Below are 21,050 nucleotides of genomic sequence, written 5' to 3' on the forward strand. Positions count from 1 at the left end.
CAAAGAGACGGGAACTTATGTGGAATTATAAGGCAGGTGATTATAATAGTCTTAGACGTCAACTTCGGGAAGTTTCATGGAGGGAGGAATTGGACGGCCGGGATATCACCAGTGTGTGGGAAATTGTGAAAGAATATTTGTTATCAGCAATGGTAAGTTGTATACCACAAGTGAAGAAGAGGGCGCAATTTGGAGTAAAGTGGATGACAAACAACATTAAACAGGAACTGCATGCGAAAAAGAGGCTATGGAAGAGATATAAGGAGACAGGTGAAGAGAGGATGGGTGAAGAATATAAGACACAGGCCAGAAGAGTGACTCGTGTGGTAAGGAAAGCGAAACTGGAATATGAGTGGAGATTGGCCCTAAGATCCAAAGAAAATCCTAGGGAATTTTTTAGCTATGTGGCCAGTAGGAGGAGAAATGACTGTGGAAGAATGATATTGTGGGATAAAAATGGGAATAGAGTGACTGATGCAGAGGACATAGTGGAATTGTTCAATGAACACTTTATTGGAGTATTTCATCCTAGAGGAGTCAGTTTTAATGCTAGAGGGATAGGACTGGCACGAGGTCTGGAGGTACAGGAGGAGAGTGTGTTTCAGATACTGAGTACTCTAGATGTCAGTAAAGCTGTGGGACTGGATGGTATTTCGCCACGAGTTTTGAGAGAATGTGCTAGCGAATTGACAATACCTTTAACGTGGCTTTACAATGAAAGTCTGGCTTTGGCAAAGGTGCCCAGGGAATGGAAGGAAGGTAAGATAGTGCCATTGCATAAGGGTGGTAACAGACTGGAAGTGTCTAATTATAGGCCAGTCTGTGTGTCATCAGTAGTTGTTAAGATCTTGGAGAAAGTAGTGAGGGACCGTGTACAGCATTGGGCAGATGAGGGTAATGTTATCTGTGAGAATCAACATGGATTTGTGAAAGGATGCTCTTGTTTTAGCAATATGCTAGCCTTTTATAATAAAGTTACAAGAGCATTAGATGAGGGAAAGGCATATACTGCAATTTTCTTAGACTTGGCGAAGGCATTTGACAGGGTGCCACATGATAAGCTGATATTTAAGTTGCAGCACATGGGTCTGGATGTCAGATTGGTCAACTGGATTCAGGACTGGCTGTCTGATAGGTATCAGAGAGTTGTGTATGGTGGAGCAGTTTCCAGGAGGCAGAGGGTTACAAGTGGGGTCCCACAGGGCTCAATACTAGAACCTATATTGTTTAACCTTTATATCAATGACATAGCCAGTGGATTGCAGGGGGATATTCAGTTGTTTGCGGATGATGCGAAGCTGGGAAGGATTATTAGTAATAGCGCAGATGTGGTAGCCCTGCAAGAGGATTTAAATAAGCTAGATAGATGGGCAAATGAATGGGGGTGTAGTTTAATGCAGCAAAATGTAAGGTCTTGAGGTTTGGGAAACATCGATGGGATGCTGCATACTCTATGGGAGGAGTTATACTGGAGGAAGTAGGGGAGACAAGAGATCTGGGGTTGATGATTGATAGAAACCTGAAGTTTAGGGGACATATTGCAAAGGTGGTGAAGGTAACACAGAGGATTGCTGCTATTATGAGAAGGACACTGACCTGCAGAGATAAGAGGGTTATCATTCCGTTGTATAAGTCTCTGATCAGACCACACTTGGACTATTGTTCTCAGATTTGGTCCCCAGGATTTGAAGGGGTTAAATTAACTGTGGAAAGGATACAAAGACGGATGACAAAGATGGTTTCAGGACTGTACAAGGATAGTTATGAGGATCGGCTGAGAGAATGTGGACTGCAGAGTTTGGTGGATAGAAGAAGGAGAGGTGATATGATTGAGACTTTTAAACTGTTGAGAGGTGGTTACAGGGTTGACACTGGGGAGTTCTTTCGCTTGGTTGATCAGCGGGAAGGAGTGATGACAAGAGGCCATTCCTGGAAGTTACGAAAGGAAACTGTGAGCAAGAGGGTAAGGAGTGGTTTCTTTGTGTGGAGGGTGGTTGAGCCGTGGAATGCATTGCCTGATGGAGTGGTGGGAGCGAGAACGGTCAGTGACTTTAAAGAGTGGTATGATAAACTTTGTGTTTCTCGGGGGGGGGGGGACCTCCCCTCGATGAGTCTTGACAGACTTTATTTCTTAGGAAGGACCTCCCTCGATGAGTCTTTTGACTCCTTGGAGGCCTGAATAATAATAATAATAAAATGTTGGATAGCACTGATAAGGCAAAATAAAGATTATATTGAGAGTCTAAACATATTTTATTCAATAAATGTTTAGTTTAACAGAAAGAGCAGCATGCAAAACTTGTAAAATGATTCTTATATTTCAAATATATCTGAATCTAAATCAAATACATTAATGTAATCCATAACGGCAGGGGGAGGAATATTCCAATTCTTTAGACCCCTTAAATTAGAGATGCCAAGAAATTATATTCTCAGTTTCATCCTTTATCCAAGTGTAAGCAAACAAAGTTTGCATTTGAAGCCACTTTATGACTGGGTTACTTGTATATAAAGGCTAATGACTTCACATAAATTGCCTTAGTATCTCATAATGCAACTCACATATATCCTTACAGACATGTATAATGCTATGCATTATGGGAAGGACCACTACCCAGACCAGTTTCGACCTTTATTGAGGTCTTATCAGTGAGAGTCAGACCCAGAATAAGGGGTGACACCTTTTAGTTACTTGTATATGGAAATATGACATCTGCATTATTTCAACCTTGGTATAACTTCTGGGTCTGGCTCCTGCTGATGAGACCTAGATAAAGATTGAAACCTAGAAGTGATACCAAGGTTGAAGTAATGAAGACGTCATATCTCCATATACAAGTAACCAAAAGGTGTCACACCTTATTCTGGGTCTGGCTCTCACATTTGGTAGCTCAGTAAATAACTATAAGGAGGAGCAGCTAATGCAATGAACTAATAATGTTGATCAGGTAATTCATTTAGGCTTCGCAGAAATACATGTTGATTGATGAAGCAGCAAATCATCTTGTAAAGTTTGTTGTGTATTTATTTCTCTGTTTTATTTACATTTCACTTGGTTTTTCTAAGAATTTTCTTTTATTTACTGAGGATCAGTAAACAATTTTTATATAGTAGGATACATATATAATATCTGATCATCATCAGAATTATCCAATATTCATTTTTATTCAAAAAAGATAAATTTTTCCTACATCTGTTTCCAAAGACTGGAATTAAAATGTTCATATACTGTGAAAAACATTACAGCCTTAACAGACACTATACTGCAGAAGCAAGAAAAAATACCTGTTGTTGTTGCATATGAGAATATTACAAGTAAATTTATTATATCACTGAATACAGTGCAGAGACATTTTAGAGTCTTTGTACTATATTTGGCAACAATTACTGTAATTAGAGACAACCGGAATGACACCTTCTAATGAAAAACACTCCCCTCCCACAGACTCTATGCTGCATGCAGGCAAGCAAAACAGATTTATTGTAGCACTAAACATAGTAGCTAACTAAATGAATTTGTCCTAACATTCTCTTTCAAATTTTCAGTACCAGAAAGGACAAATATCTACTGTTTATAATGCAGTAATTGGCTACAGAAAGGACACGTTATAAATTGTGTGTAAAGAAAAGATGCATATGAGAATATGCAATATGGCACAAAAGAAAACAGTACTGAATAACTACAATGATGTATGTTATGGAGTAAATGGATTTATTAACAAAGAAATATATGTTTACACATGATGATTATGTACATCTACAACTATCAGTGGAATCTTGTTTGAATAAAGCATTAACGACGGTAGATTATGTGCTTGCTTGCAATGCGCACCTTGTCTTTCAAGACAGGTTTCATAGTGCATGTGAAGGTTCTGTCATTTTGGAAATCAAGGGTTGGGACATCTGCTGGACATATCGTGTATTATTATCCTTTAGTTCATCAAGGTTTGAAGGCAGTTCATTGTGGAATATCCATTCCTTCAACATACCCCAAACGAAGGCATCAAGTGATGTGAGATCAGAACATGAAGGGTATGGGAATTCCGTGAACCTTGAAATGAGCCTCCCAGGTAAGTGTTCTGATAAATAGGCTCTAGAATCAAGTGATGTGTGACAGGTTGCTCCATCCTGTTGGAATACCTGTTGTTGTTGGACCATTTCCTTTTCCAACTTCATATGATGAAAATAACACTCAACAATAAACGCTTTTTCTTCCAACATCAACACCAATACTGCAGCTAAATGTAATGCTGTGAACTCTACACCTGTTCCTCTATTAATGTGCTTGCAGTCGAATGGCATATCTCATCGTGTGTGCGTACTGAAGAGGGTGTCAAAGTTCAGTACTGTTTTTTATGTGTCAAACTGTATATACATAACATGAAATCAGTTCAAATTACATGTGGATATTTGAACATCATCAAGACACTTCACAAATGCTAATTTTACACATAAAATTCTACAAAAAAGGTTGCAACTAACAAGCCATGTAAGCTTTGTAAAAATGTGACTGCCCAGGAAGTCTCTAAGTTTTGGTTCTTGTTTTCAAATTGCTTCACTTTTTCTTCAGTTATATTTGATATCTGAATCTACAGTTCACCTCCAAAAGCTGCTCAGGTATGAGTATTTTTTAACAACTTTTTATACATATTTTTCTATTCAATACGATATTAATTTTTATCTTGCTTAAAACTAAATGATAATCACTTCCTATTTCAAATCCCATGTATCTCTTGTATCATGAACCAGCATGAGGAAATCACTATTAATGTGATTTCTTCATGCAAACATGGTCAATAAGACTGTTTTTCCCATGTGAATCTGTGCACATCTTTGTGTTAGAATATAGTATTACTGGTGATTAGTCAAGGCATGAAAAGAAATCCAGCATGTATTTACCATTTTTATTACCACTACCAGTAGCGGCCTGTGAAGCTTTAAGTGGGGGTGCTGCCTATACAAAATAATTTAAAAAAAATTTTTTTTTCCTAATCAGTAACCAATTTATTAATAAATAAATTGTGTAAATTTATTTATTAATCAATTGGTTACCGATTAGGAAAAAAATAATTATTTTAAAATTATTTTGTATAGGCAGCACCCCCACTTAAAGCTTCACGGGCCGCCACTGAGCTCTACCCTTTTCTCAAAAGAGAAACACTAATAATGATGTTCTCAAAGGACATTTTTTTCTTTGTCAGCTGCCATCTCTAATGACTTGAAAAATTCTTCCACTTCTTTAGTAAACTTCTGTAAAATCATAGGCACAAAAAAGTATCACTGTCCAATTTCCCATTTTGATGTTTGCCTACATTCACTCTACTTGATATGATGTGGGCAAACATTCTAACCATTAAGATTATTTTTGTGTTTAGTGCTGAATACTATAGCACCTTGTATTTGTTATTTAGAACTATCTCACCTATTTTTATCTGCTTTGTTTCAATATCACCAATTAAGTTGACAGGCTACGTCTCTAAATCTTCTACAGCTCTGCTTCTTTTCTTTTGATCCTCTTACAATAATGATGCCTATCTTTGATTCTGATGATGTAGAGTTTGAGTTTCCTCCAGCAGATGACATCTCAATGAATACCCTAGTCACCTGATGAATGCAACAGGCCTTGTTTAAATAGGCAAAGCCCCAGTCAGCACTGAAATTTTTTCCTGCTGTGCCATTATTTTGTTCTGGTTTAAACGAATATAGAATACAATTTGCTCAATTTGGCAATTAAGTCCTAATTTGCCAGCACACTAATATGCCAGTACCTACTAATGGGGCATACCTCATGAATTTGAGTATTAAGTATCAGAACAGAAATATCAGCCAGTTCTCTCCATTCCTTAAAGGTGATGTGGAGGTTTCCTCTCATCTAGCTTCGACCCTTAAGTGATCCTGTTAAAAAAAAATTGCGGTAAAAAATATTAACAACAAATCATTATCAATTTCCTAATATGTACCCTCAAGGGGTGTTCAGGTTACAATGACAGCACTACATCATTAAGTTTACATCATTATTAATCTCCAATCAACAATTTTCCTCCAAATAAATCCATTACTTGTAAGCACTTCAATACTGTCATATATCTAGCATTCCGTGCTTCTAAGGCACTTCTGACTAAATCAATTCACCTAGACCTTGGTCTTCCTCTGGGTCTCTTTCCTGCGATCTTGGAAACAAACACCTGTTTTGCTAGCCTTTCTTCACCATTCTATTTAAGTTGCCATATCACCTTAGATTAGCTCTGCTGACACATTCTTGAATGCTAACAATGTCAAGTTCCTTTCTAATATCTTCATTTTAATATGATTCTGCCATTCATTCCATCAGTTCACTCCACTGATTTTTCTTAGAACCCTCATATCTGCAGTCGAAAGTCTTTGATCAAGTACTTTATTTCTAACCCAACTCTCAGATCCATAACTTAAAGTTGGTCTGAACACTCTTGTATACTGCTAGTTTGGTGTTTTCGCTAATTTCTCTCTTATTCCATATAAATTTATTTACCTGGCTACCACACCATACCAACTTTACTTATTCCATTGTCTATTTCCAGATTTAACCTGCCATCTTCACTAAAAGCTGTGCTTAAATAGCTGAAATATTTTACTTGTTCTATAGCGGGGGGTGTTCAACCCTTCAATCACGATTTTTGCGATTTTTGGTCGATCTCTTGTATATTCCTCCTTACTTACAAATTTAATTAAAACTGAAAACATAATATTTTATTTATCATTATTTTGTATTATTTTTAATTCGCTTTAAGTGTATTGCTATTGTTTATTTATTTTTCATTAAAATTGTCAAATCAGTAATTTTCTTATAAGTCTGGTAAATGAATTAATTTGGATCAGTGGAAGTCAAACAGCGAGCCGAGTGAATACGATTATAAGCAAAGTGTAAAAACTCGATTGTAGCTTAAATATTCCAAAGCACATTACATCGATGTTTTACTTAAGTTAAGTCCCATGTGAATATTGTAAAAAAATAAACTTTGTCTCGGTATAGTTTGCATTAGATGTTTTTGTAAATAACTCTTTTGAAGCTAACTGTATATACTGCTTTAATAAGAATATGTTAGAGTATTAAAAACAAAGGCAATGTTTTTGTCACCGAAGCTGTACATGGCGGCATTAGAAAGATTGTTATTGAAACTTGTATGTATGAGAAAGACTTGCAGGCTCTAAGTGTAAACATCTCCAAAGTCAGTCAGAAAGAGTTCAAGCAACTTTCCGATGGCTGGCAACTTACAATCAAAAGAAAGCAGAAGAGAACAAAAAGCGTGCTGAACTTGAAACTTAAGATGAAAGACTCATACCGATTCTTTGGGGGTTGCCAAACTTCATACAAGGTCTCAGAGGAGGCCTAATAAAAAGGAACTGAAGCAAGCAGAAGGGGTCCCGGTTCCGGAATTGCTGTCAGAGAGGAGGCTGCCCGGTCCAGAGTCGCCGTCAGAGAGATTGCCCGGATCCACGTTGCTTGAGAGAGGAATTTCCCCGCTTCCAGAAAGGAGCTTCTCAGTTCGAGACATCGCTAGAGAGAGACTACTTCTAGGCCGCAGACAAGGTTTCAAATTGCCAAAAGGAAGAGTTCCAATTGCCGGAGAAAAGTTTCCAGGCCAGGCTAATATCAGACATTCACCAGTGTGTTGCGTTTTCATTACAATTTGATGAATCAAACGACTTCACTGATATTGCTCAGTTAATGGTATTTATTCACGTGGTATTTCAAGATTAATCAAGTAAAGAAGAACTTTTGAAAATTATACCATTATTGGGAAGGACTAGGGGAGAAGACATTTTTTTGGAATTTGATAAATTTGTGAAACAACACAAACTTTCGCTTTTTAAACTTCTGTCTATTACTACTGATGGTGTTCCTGCAATGATAGGTAATAAATCAGGCTTCATTTCCTTATGTAAAAACTATGACAAATACAAATATTCAGTTTTTATCGTATCACTGTATTATTCACCAACAAGTACTGTGTAGTAAAAGATTAAACACAAAAGATGTTTTGGATATTACATTTAAAATTGTAAATTCGGTTCGAGGAAAAGCCCTGCAATGGCAGTTATTTAAATTACAGGCAGATGATGATAGGGAATTTCTGTTGTACAATAATGCTCAACAGAGTCAATTTTTAGAAAGATTTCTCGTATTAATTAACGATATAAAAATTTTTCTTGATGAAAAACGAGATATTTATCCACAATTGAGTGATAAAAGATGGTTGTTGCACTTATCATTTTTAGTAGATTTCTGTACAAAAATTAAGCAATTTAAATTTAGAGTTACAAGGTAGAGATAAGAATTTAATTGACATGTTAAGTTCAATAAAAACTTTCCAACAATACTTTTATTAAAGAAAAATATAAATGACTGCGAATTTAAACATCTCCCATATTCATTAAAATTTTTTGAAAAAATCAAGAAATGCTTCTTTATGATTTACAAGAATTTATTCGTGAAATAGAATTAATTGAGGAATGAAATAAATTCAAGATTTAAAGATTTTAATAAAACTGAAATGATTGTATCTTTTATCAATAATCCATTTCAAGAAAACTTGAACATCACAGAAATTTCAAATAAAATTAGTGGGCTGTTTGATATAAACCAAGCTGAAGTAGAACTTGAGATAATAAACATTCAGAATAGTTTACATTTAAAATCAATAAACAATGAAGTCATTTGGAAGTATGCAGATGAAAAATTCCCGAAATTAACTGATATTGTGCAAAAAATTCTGTTGTGTTTCGGATCGACATACTTGTCAGAATCATCCACTTTTTCAAATATGACCGTCATAAAAAATCAATTAAGAAACCAAATTACAAATGATCATTTGGATGATTGTGTGAGATTGGCCACTTCTTCATATCAACTTGACTAGGAAAATATTGCGAAGTCCAAACAATGCCAAATTTCACATTAACTTTTTTTTTTTTTTTTTTTTTTAATCAACCAGCATTTCCTGTAACTTGTGAGTTTGTAATCAATCCGTTGTTTTTTCTAACTTTGGTTTTCCAAAATAGAGAAATAAATATTTTATTCCAATATATTTGATTTTTTTTTTTAAATAATTAAAAGTGATAAATAAATTTTTAAATACACAAATAAAGTTTTTAGTTGTGTAACTTTTTATAGAAAAGTAGCGCGCGTAGTAAAAAAGATGGAACACCATTCAGAATACAGCTGAAATTTTGTATGTTCCTGCTTATATTCATAGTTTTTGTCTCTTTATTGCTGATTTTCATGACAAATTTGCTACAGCTGTCATTCAATTTAGTTAGAGAATCTTGGAGACTTGCATTTGATGTGTTTACAAGTACAACATCACCTGCATAAAGCAAAGACCTAAGTTTGACATCTCCAATTCTAATATCAGGCCTGATACCACTTTCTTTCATAATGTGATCCATATAGATGATGAATAGGAGTGGAGATAATGTGCATCCTTGTCGTACCTCTGATTTTACATGAAAACATCTTCCTCTATTTCCTTCAAGTCTAACTGCTGACTGACAACTTAAATACAGACTGTATTGCTCTATATAATGTTCCATTCATCCCATATAATTATAGGGTTTTGAGAAGGGCACCTTGTCGTATGCCTTTTCCATATCTACAAAATTTAAGTACAGATCCATGTCATGTTCTCATGATTTCTCAACTATTTGTATTAAAGTGAAAATCTGATCTTGACAACCTCTATTTGGCCTGAACTCAACTTGTTTTTCTCCAAGTTTCTCTTCCACAATCTTTCCCAACCTCTTTTCAGTTATGCTTGAATAAATCATACCTGGAACACTTAGTAGAGAAATTCCTCTGTAATTCTCACATTCAGTTTTATTTCCTTTTTTATAGATGGGTACTATGAGAGCTCTACTCCAATCATCAGGAAATCAACCTTCTGACCAGGCTAAGGTTACCATATTCTAAAATGCTTACACCCCATCGCCTGACCAACTCGTTCCGGACAACAAACATCTAACACAAAAATAAATACATGTGTTTGAAATCTTTACCTTTGTAAGCTTTTCATTAATTAGATGTGATGAGCATGCTTATTAGAACACACAAAAATATGCAATTTTAAGTGTCATCATAAGTCTTATGAAACAAGAGTAGGCCTACATGAAAAAGAATTAGACTTATCACACTACATACATTACTTTGCAGCCCATGCATATTTTTCACTAGACCTAATTTTCTTTAGCAGTTCTTTGTTTCGACTCAAACAGTCAAACATATTTTTTCATGTAAAATTTCTGTAATTAAATTTAACTATAGCAAGTCCATTCAGTTTCTATGGTAAGTCTATTTCTTTCTGAGGTCCACTGAGCTTGTATTAATGAAAAGATCCTTTCAACACTGGCATTGTGACCTGGAATTGCAAACAGAAACTGAGCCTTCTTTAAAATTTCATTGTGCTGTTCTTGCTCTTGCAGAATTCAATGTAGTCACACCATTTTTTCTGACTTGACACTTCTTTTTCCATCATATGAAGCAACAAATCTCTTCAAGTTGGAAAATTGGTCAATACATTTGCTGTCATCAACTTGCACACCTTGCTCCATCAAGAAGTGTATACATTCTTCTACACTTTCCTAGGAGAGTTCTTTAAGACCTAGCCACTTAAAACAGGAAAATTCATTGAACTGTTGCATCCACATGTTCAAATACTGTACCATGTTGGATGCAATTATTAAGGATGTGTGCAGGGCATCCCACTCCGACCAATGACTGGTTAACCATCCTCTTCAAGTTGGCAAATACATTATTGCCTTGACCTCTTGCAAGACCCACCAAACATGGTATTGCAGTTATCACCCCCAAAAGAAACACATTTATTTGAAAGTCCCAAATTGTTTAGTGTTTCACTGACATAAGTTGAAATAGTTTCTGCAGTTTCATTTGGTTTGCTCTCAATTCACTACTTTAATCTGTAAACCTCCATTCTTGTAGTCAAAATATTGAATAAAGATAGGAAATACTTTCACATTACCAAACTTTCACATTACTAGCATCTATTGAAACGCCTATAAAGGGAATATCTGCCATGGATTTGATTATAGTTTCTATCGAATGGGGAGCAAGAACAGAATTTACAACAGCTTGTGTTTTTGCGACCACTCGACACTTTGGCTGCAATTTTTGAATCGCTGAAAATTTGTTTCAACAATCCAGGAGCACAGTCCATGAAATTGTAACTGTTGTGATGAACAACAGTATGATATGCAAGGGCCCATTCAGCAGCACTTACACTGTCTTCCAATTCTGAATTTGGCTTGATAAAATAATCACTTAATTTTCCTGTTGAACTCTGTCCCCTAACACACTTTAAATGCTTTTCTGTTTTTGCATGTAGTTCCAAGTCTCTTATCCTATGCTGTGCGACCGAAACGTATGTACCAGGACTGCATACAATACATTCAGCCTCCCATGGCTCATGTCCAGGGCAAAAACATGGAAATTTTGCCCTATGATTATCATTGAAGGAGCACTTTCTTTTAGCTTTAGACATCCTCCAGATAATCTGAAATAAATATAAGTAAGATGATATAAAATTATATCGTAATGTTTAGGTAGGCCTACATAACGGTTATGTCATAACTAAAATGTGGTATATATTTTAATTCTAATATAATTTGATAATTTAATATCTTACTTACTTGGTAAGGTAATTAATACTAATTAAGAATGAACAAAACTAAGGATACATCTTGATTCCACTTCAAACACCACCACTATCATAGCGCTAAGCACACAGTAACGCTATCAACGTGATGCCAGCGCCAACAAGAAGGAGCAAAAAGTTGAAAAAAAATGTGTGTGAATATCTAAAAGCACAATTCGATTCGATTATTGATTCAATTGTTCTATGATATAACAAACCTCCTGCATTCTTGTTTCAGCAATGTTACCAACACAGGAGAAAAGCCTCGGAAAAAAATCTAAAATGCTCCTACAGAAATGCAGATAAAACGGGGGGGGGGGTTCGAAAATGTATGCGGACAGATATTTTCATTATCAAAATGCAGACATGTCTGCATAAATGCTGACATATGGTAACCCTAGACCAGGCCCTCTGAATTATGCAGTGTAGCCACTACAAAACTTTTATACACACTTAAGCATTTCTGGTCAAATATCATCTACTCCAGCTGCCTTTCTACATTTCAAGTTTTTGAGCTTTTCAATAATCAAGTATTGATATGTACCTCTTTGCATTCTTCTTGAAAATTTTCTAGTATGGTTCTGTCATTGCTTGATTCATTTAACAGTCTTTCAAAGTAATTACTCCAAACATATAAGATATCCTTATCTTCAGTTTTCAGGTCACCTTTATTGTCTTTTATTCCTTTAACAGTATTCAGTATTCTTTCCTCCATTTCTAAGCTTCTTCTGCCACCTTCCTGATATTTATTTTCCATATTCTTACTAAAGTCTTCCCATCCCATGACTTCTGTTTAGCTACTTTTACATATAGATTAGTGCTGTTACATTTTTCTCGGTAGGCATCTGCTGACTTATTTGCTAAGAACTTTTTGGCATGCTTTCTTCTTTTCCAAGACTGCTTCTTTAACCTCTTGAATCCACCATGGAGTTCTTATTTTTTTACTTGCAGACAACTTCACCATATACCTTCCTAAGCTGAATCAATTAATGTCTTCCTCAGAGTTTGCACTGAGACTACAAGATTTGGTTCTTATTTTCAATTTGTTTCATTTTTTCCTTCAATAATGTTTGTATAGTTAAGTTTACAATTTACTTGTAAAAGCTGCTCAACTATAATTCTTTTTAAAACTTTGTGTTCTTTTCGATGTGATATCCAATTTAGCAAAAAATTATAGTCTAAAATCAAAATATTCTTATTCCAAATAACTTTACTGAAGTTATACCTCACCTTTACTAACTGGGAATTTATCCATTTTGTGAATGTTTTTTTCTGGACATCTTCTCTTTCATCTGAAGGGATGGAAAGAATTCATATAAAAAACTAAACAGCTACTAAGTTAAAGAATTATTTAGCTAAATAAAATATTTTAAATTCAAAATATACACATTTAAATAAAAAGTGTAACTACAATACTAGAAAATCACAATATTCCAGGTAAGGTACAAAAATTTGTGGTTTCAACTCACAGTTATGCCAATGCATTTAGCTATCATCATCATCATCTGACTAAGGAGTGTTGAGACATCATGAACAATAGTTTTGCAGTCCAATTTATTTGCAACCAAGTTATTTAAATTTCTGTCCACTTATGGACAGAACTGCTACAGAAAAAAAAAAAAAAAAAAAAAAGAGGGCAGCATAAACACAAAACTATTGAGATATTTTGCCTTGTTTACGTGAAACCAATGCATCAATGTCTAGTTCAATAGAAGTGGTTGCAAGTCATTCAAGTGAGCTCTCAAGGTTCTCGTCAGAAATTTTTGATCTAACTCTTCATATGCTTCATTCTTGAAAATAGTTGTTCGCAAATGTGCATACTACCAAAAATTTTTTTTATAACTGCAACAATCACGAGGATAAGGTGGTTGGCCCTATGCCTCCCAGTGTGTCCTATGTCTGTAGATGTGTGTGTGTTCACAGGGCTGGTTTGCCTGTTCTGGGGGAGAAAAAAACCAGAGTTTTCAGGTGAAAAAATTCCCTACTTCCGTATGAGACTGGCTAACTCACCTTTCATCGAAAGAGACCAGATGAAGGTTCCTCAAGTCAGTGATGGCAATCAAACCCAGGTCTTTCTGACCAAAGGGCTTCATCTATAACGAGTGAGCTATGGAGGCTTTCCCTTGAGAGTACATGTCAGAAATTTGATGATGATGATGATGATATATATATATATATATATATATATCAACAAAATCTCCTCTTGGTTATATTTTTCTCAATATGATGTTTATTTTTATCGTACTGAAAGTCAAATGGTTACCACTTCTTATTTCACATCCCCTGTATACTCTGCAAGAGCCTCCATAGCTCAGTCACTATATATAAGTCCTTTGGTTTTAAAGATCTGGGATCGAATCCTGTCTATAGCATGAGGAACCTCTAAAAGAGCGACTGTGAGAAAGGGGGGGAATCATAAATCAGCCAAACTGCCTTCTTCTGAACAGGATCAAGAATTTTTAGCCAGATTTTACATTTGCTAAGCCAAATGGAAGTATGGCATTCTGAGGTTGGATGGAATTATATGTTTAAGCACTGCAAGGTTTTTTATATCAGTAGAATGAGAATGCTATCATCAGCACAGGGGATAGGGTTTGAGGTCAGTGTGAAAAAAAAAAAAATAATATATATATATTGTTATTATATATTATATGATTTTATACACACACACACACACACACACACACACACACACACACACACATATATATATATATATATATATATATATATCAGGGACAAATATTCCAGATGTGCAGTACTCATTCACCGAATAGCAATATCACTGATATATTTATGCATTTATTCCCCTTAAAGACTCCCCTAATTATTTCCAGACTTCACATGATTCCTAAAAGTAACACAATATTTCATGAAGAGGATACTTTTAGATGCATAAACATTGCATCACATTCGCATTAATAGCCCAGGTGTGTGCTTTCAAAATACATACGCCTTTGAGCCCTTTAAAAAGATGTATAGATGGCACAGCGGATCAAATTCTTAGCGTTCTAGTAGTTTTAAACTGCTCGGAAGGTAAGGCTGGGTGAGCTTGAGACAATAGCACCTAGAGGCTGAGATCACTGTAAACCCAATTGATAAAACAATCAATTGGGTTTACAGTGATACTGCTGGACCTGGCAAAGGCGTTTGACAGGATACCACATGAAATTCTAATCCGTAAACTACAACATATGGGAATGGATATAGGGTTGGTGAGATGGATAGGTGGGTGGTTGATGGAGAGATATCAAAAAGTAGATTATTCAGGAGTAGAGTCCAAAAGACAGCCTGTGACTAGTGGTGTGTCGCAGGGTTTTGTTCTGCTGTTTAATCTGTTCATTAACGATATAGGGAAGGATCTAAGAGGAACAGTTCATTTGTTTGCTGATGATGCAAAGTTGGGTAGGACAATAGTGAATGCAGAAGATGTCAAAATCTTGCAGGATGACTTGGATAGATTGGATTCTGGGCTAAGGAGAATGGATGTCAATTTAATGTGACAAAATGTAAGGTTATGCATTTTGGGGTGAAAAGATTAGCAGCAGTATACCACATTGGTGGAACTGTACTCCAGGAGATTGATGGGGCCAGGGACTCGGGAGTGTTGGTGGATAGGGAGATGAAGTTTAGGGGGCACATTGCAAAAGTAGCTAAATCAGCTCATCAACTCACTTGGTTGTTGAAAAATACCTTGACGAGCAGAGACAAGCAAGTTATTGTACCTCTGTACCGAGCCTTGATAAGACCTCATCTCGACTACTGTGCCCAGATTTGGTCACCTAGGTTCCTTCTTGATGGGGAGGAGGTGGAGAGGATCCAGAGGCGAGTGACTAAGATGATAGTGGGTCTATGGAATGAACCATATGAGAACAGGTTGAACATTTGTGGGTTGCAGAAATTTGATAGGTGGAAAAAGGGAGATATGATTGAGACATTCAAATTGCTAAAGAGTTTCTATAGGATTAATTCAGAGGATATTTATGAGATCAGGACTGGTAGTGGGAGAACTAGGGGACACCTATGGAAGCTGGGCAAGAGTGTGGTTAGCAGGGGTGTTAGAGCTGGATTCTTTACTTTTAGAGTGGTAAATGAGTGGAATAAGCTGCCAGAGTCTGTTATGGGTGCTATGACGGTGAGTGAGTTCAAGGCAAGGTATGATAGATACTGTGAGAATGTCGTATAGTTGTATGGACATGATGTTTAGGGCCTCCCTCGATGAGTCTAAGGACTCCCTGGAGTCGCCCGTAATAATAATAATAATAATCCAATTGAACGTTATCATTAGTCATGAGTTGCTGTTTTTGTTTTCTGAGTTTCATCTGCTTTGTATGCGTGAAGTGTGAACTGACGTGGTAGGCGTTTTATATTTAATTTTCGATAAATTTATAACTTTTTTGTCAATATTTACAATGAGCAACAGTATTGTAGTCGAAAGAGGTAAGCCTTGTCCTCTTCCAAATTTTACACTTTGAGTGATTCAAATATACGAACCAAATATAGCATTCTCCTTCATCAAGGGAGAGTGTGCGCTGTATAAGACCCTGATCAGACCACACTTAAGACTACTGTTCTCAGATTTGATCCCCAGGATTTGAAGGGGGGGGGTTAAATTAACTGTGGAAAGGGTACAAAGGCGGATAACAAAGATGGTTTCAGGACTGTACAATGTTAGAGGATCGGCTGAGGGAATGTGGACTGCAGAGTTTGGTGGATAGAAGAAGGAGGGGTGATATGACTGAGACTTTTAAACTGTTGAGAAGTGGTTACAGGGTTGACACTGGGGAGTTCTTTTGCTTGGTTGAACAGCAGGAAGGAGTGATGACAAGGGGCCATCCCTGTAAGTTACGAAAGGAAACTGTGAGCAAGAGGATAAGGAGTGGTTTCTTTGCATGGAGGGTGGTTGAACCATGGAATGCATTGCCTGATGGAGTGGTGAGAGCGAGAATGGTCAATGAGTTTAATGAGTGGTATGATAGACTTTGTGTTTCCTAGGAAGGACCTCCTGCGATGAGTCTTTTGACTCCATGGAGGCCTGAATAATAATAATTGTTTTGTAATATACAGTATCTTAAAACAAACACATTGTCCCCCACTCTGAACAGATTTGGTTACAATTAATTGATAAATTAAAGTATTCAAAGTTATCCTACAATTAATTGCATTAAACCAATTAAGATGAGCACTGATGTGTCATACACTTTTAAAACATTCATACATCAATAAAATGCAATCACACGATCAAACTGATGTGAATTTTGTAGTGCCGGTTGCATAAGCCACAACAGCACGCCCAACCGAAATGGGCACGCGTTGCCACTGACATATATAAGTAAGAGTTTATAAGTCAGAAAACTGGAATAAGATGGTAACCATTATTTTAATTAACAACACAATATTTCACCCTAATTGCATAGGATTTCTTCATGTGTAAACATATAAACTAGTAGACAAAACAGTAAAGACTAACATATATTTATTAGTTTAAATAGATGTTAAATAGATTATATAGCCTTTACAGCATTATGTGACACCTCCAGGGAGTCCAAAGACTCGTCGAGGGAGAGTGTGCCAATAGCATCAAATGATTGGACCCCTTCCAATTACTAACCATGCTCAAACTTGCTTCACTTTTTGTGTGAGCCATTAGTAGCAGAGGCTCTACCAATCAACTTACCTTTGCTATTACATTATACTACATACTTGGCAAAATATATTCTTATAATTTTCTTATATTCTTATATACAAGGGTGGCCTGAAAAGTTCTTGGCCTCGACCATAGATGGCAACACTATCAGCAGGATTATTTTTTCCCTACGTTGGTACATCTACCATAAGCATCCATGCGAAAGTGTAAGTCATTCTATCAAGTAGTTTGTATTATACAGCTGTCTGAAGCAAAAGTGTTGTCTGTATCCCTTGAAATGGATAAAATTGAGTATCGTGCAGTTATAAAATTCTTTGTAAAAGAAGGTTTAACAGCAAAAGAAATTCATTTGAAGTTCATAAAAGTTTATGGGAACTCTTCTCCTTCGTTTTTGACAATTAAGACATGGGCTGCTGAGTTTAAACATGGCCGTACCAGCCTTGAAACGTCCAAAAAGTGTAAGAACACCAGAAATCATTGATCAAGTGCACGATATGGTATTGGATGACTGGTGAGTCAAAGTGAGTGAAATTGTGAGACTATAGGCATTTCAAAAGAACATGTAGGATATATTTTGAGTGAAGAATTGCAAATGAAAAAGCTTTGTGAAAGATGGGTGCTGCACTTGCTCACAGCAGATCAAAAACACACTCACATGAAAATCTCTAAACAGTGCTCTGAGCATTTTAACAAGAATAAAACTTATTTTATGCATCGATTTATTACGATGAATGAGACTTGGATTCACCATTACACACCAGAATCCAAACAGCAGTCAAAACAGTGCACAGAAGCCGGTTGTTCAGTGCAAAAGAAGACAAAGTCAGTTCCATCAGCAGGAAAGGTCATGGCATTGGTGTTTTGGGATGCTAAAGGCATTTTGTTTATTAATTATCTTGAAAAGGGTAAAACAATAACCATGGAATAGTATTCCGATCTTTTAACAAGACTAGACGAAAAAATTCGTGAGTAAAGACCCATTTTGCAAAAGAAAAGAATCATCTTTCATCAGGACAATGCACCTGCCCACAAAGGTGTTTTGGCAATGAAAAAATTAAGGGATCTACACTTGAATTGTTGGAACATCCACCCTATTCCCTAGATTTGGCTCCGTCTGACTTCTATCTCTTCCCAAAGCTAAAACTCTTCCTTGCTGGTCAGTGTTTTTCTTTGAATCAAGAGGTGATTGCAGCTGTAGAGGGGGGTTTTGCAGATCTTACTGAGAACCACTACAGGGACGGGATAATGGCACTGGAGCATTACTGGAATAAGCGTATTAGTCTTAATTATGTTGAAAAATAAAAATAATTTTGAAATTATAAATTCGTTTTTTCATTGTTAGGCCGAGAACTTTTCAGACCACCCTTGTATATTCTCAATTATATTCTCTTATATATTATTTATATATTATATACTATTAATTATATTCTTATATATATATTCTCAGCCTGGTTGGTAGAGTGGTTACATATAAACTCTCCAACTAACAAGCTGAAAGTTCTAATACTGCTGTGGGCATGAATGTTTGTGATTGTCTTTAGGTATGAGATGAATTTCATCACCAGGGTGTAAGAACACTACTCTGCTTACCTTGGAGGTAAGCATAGTAGAATCTAAGCAGATTAAGAAAGTTTCGTGTTTGGTCTCTAGAGAGAGTTTCAGGACTATGTAAAAAAAAAAAAAAAAGGAAATCATCCTTACCCATTCACTATATAACTGTATACTAGAGGTTTAAAAAATCTTTCATGAGTGGAAGTCACATAAAAAAAAAAACCTCTACTTCAAGCACAAGCAAATAAAGTTTGTATATGAAGAATCTTCACAATAAGTCTACTTGTATGTAGAGGCTGTTGACTTCACATCAACTGCCTCATAACACATAATACAAAACCATGCTTCCTTTTGGATGTGTATATTGCTGTGCATAATGGAAATAGTCACTACCTAGACAAGCTTTAACTTTTATTGAGGGATTATTAGTGGGAGCTAGGCCTAGGAAAATACTAAGATTAAATCAATGCAGAAGTCATATATTTTCCAAGTTAATGCCTACAGATTGTAGTTCTTTGGGAAATACTTAAAGTAAACAGAGTGAAACATATGACCATGGTAAATGAATTAAAAAATTTAATTTAACTAAAAATAATTAAAAACATATTGCAACATGCAATGGTATATCACAATATAACAGGTTAAAAGAAGCAAATACATTATTCCCAATATTTTGCATCTCATTATTTAGCAGTCTCAGTAGTACAGCAATGACATCTATCTATTCCAAAAATATGGAGCAATCAAAATGCTTCACATCTGTTTCTCTGAAGTACATATCCAATATGAAATCTCAACTATTAAACGAGAACTGTTCAGACCACCCTTGTATATTCTTAATTATATTCTTTTACATATTATTTATATATTATATACTATTAATTATATTCTTATATATTTTCAGCCTTGTTGGCAAAGGTTACATATAAACTCTCCAACCAACAAGCTGCAAGTTCTAATCCTGCTGTGGGTATGAATGTTTGTGATTGTCTTAAACTGGTGCAATCCTAAATTGCAATCATTAAAAATAATTGACTGTTTCTCTCTTCATCCATGACATAAAGTATTTAAATACAGAATTTCTATTCCTTCTATAAAATGCGACCTCAAATGTGCTATTAGAATTTTCAAGAAGTTCCATCTGACTACCACTTTCCAAGTGATTATCCAAATTTGTCAATTACTGCTTCCTCTTAAAGATGTACCTGCCTCCTTGTCTATATGTGGTTTATCAAGTCTTTTGCTTATGCAGTTTATCTTCCTTCAGCTGGGAAACAGGTCTCTGAATATCAAGACTATATGTAACTTATAATAATTCCACAAAATATGGACTGGCTAAAGGGGTTGACACCAGCATAGATACTCTGGGAAAATTCTAAATTACTACGTCAGAGCATCTTAAAATATAAATGCTTGTTCAAAGAAAGATCCAAAGCCTTAACTGTAACAAGGATGAATCATATGATGGACTTGATGTTCCCACTATGTAAAAACTAATTTCTGATTATATGTTGGTGCAAGCTTTCTTGGCTGTAAGATGTGGATAATTTTATATGGCTGATTAATGCCAAAGGAACAAAAAAAAAATAGAATTAACTTCTTCTTCCTCTGAACATTTATCCCACTTCCCATGCAGGGTCCGAATGTTATATTGATGTGACTTTTGTTAGTACAACCCCCCCCAACCGGCCTGTCACCTAGGGGGGGGGTGTATTTTTTACTGTAGCAGGGTGTGTTCACTGGTCACTTTGCCTGTTCTGAGGGACAAAAAAAACAGAGTTTCTGGGAGAAAAAATCCTCTACCTCCATATGAGACCAGCTAACTCACCTTTAGTCGAAAGAGACTAGATAAAGGTTCCTCATGTCTTACACAGCAATCAAACCCAGGTCTTTCCAACCAAAGATCTTCGTCTATACCAACTGAGATATGGAGGCTCAAAAAAAAAATAGAATTAACTATTCCTATTAATTTAATGGCAAAGATTCCAATGAGTGCAAATATATAGAGAAGAAAATATTTAGAGAAACATAGACAAAACATTAGAAAAGTAACTATATTACAGTAACTATCATTACTCAAAAAAAAGAGAAAAAAAAAAAGAGATTGCCGTCACTTGAAACCATTATGATGGCATATACACAGTCTCATCATAAACATAACTGAATCA

At 35.7% G+C, this 21,050-nt stretch overlaps 1 protein-coding gene across 1 annotated transcript in view; it reads right to left on the reverse strand.

Annotated features, from left to right (window-relative positions):
• Nucleotides 1–21,050, reverse strand: part of Dys (Dystrophin) — a 923,162-nt gene that overhangs the window by 892,911 nt on the left and 9,201 nt on the right. The window contains exon 2 of the mRNA XM_090409612.1: nucleotides 12,915–12,976. Coding sequence (XP_090265738.1) covers nucleotides 12,915–12,976 — 62 coding nt within the window. The remainder of the gene's footprint in view (nucleotides 1–12,914; nucleotides 12,977–21,050) is intronic.

The sequence above is a fragment of the Typopeltis vanoorti genome, chromosome 19, assembly GCF_054136105.1.
Source record: "Typopeltis vanoorti isolate ZY-2024b chromosome 19, IOZ_Tvanoo_1.0, whole genome shotgun sequence".
NCBI classification, from domain to species: Eukaryota; Metazoa; Arthropoda; class Arachnida; order Uropygi; family Thelyphonidae; genus Typopeltis; species Typopeltis vanoorti.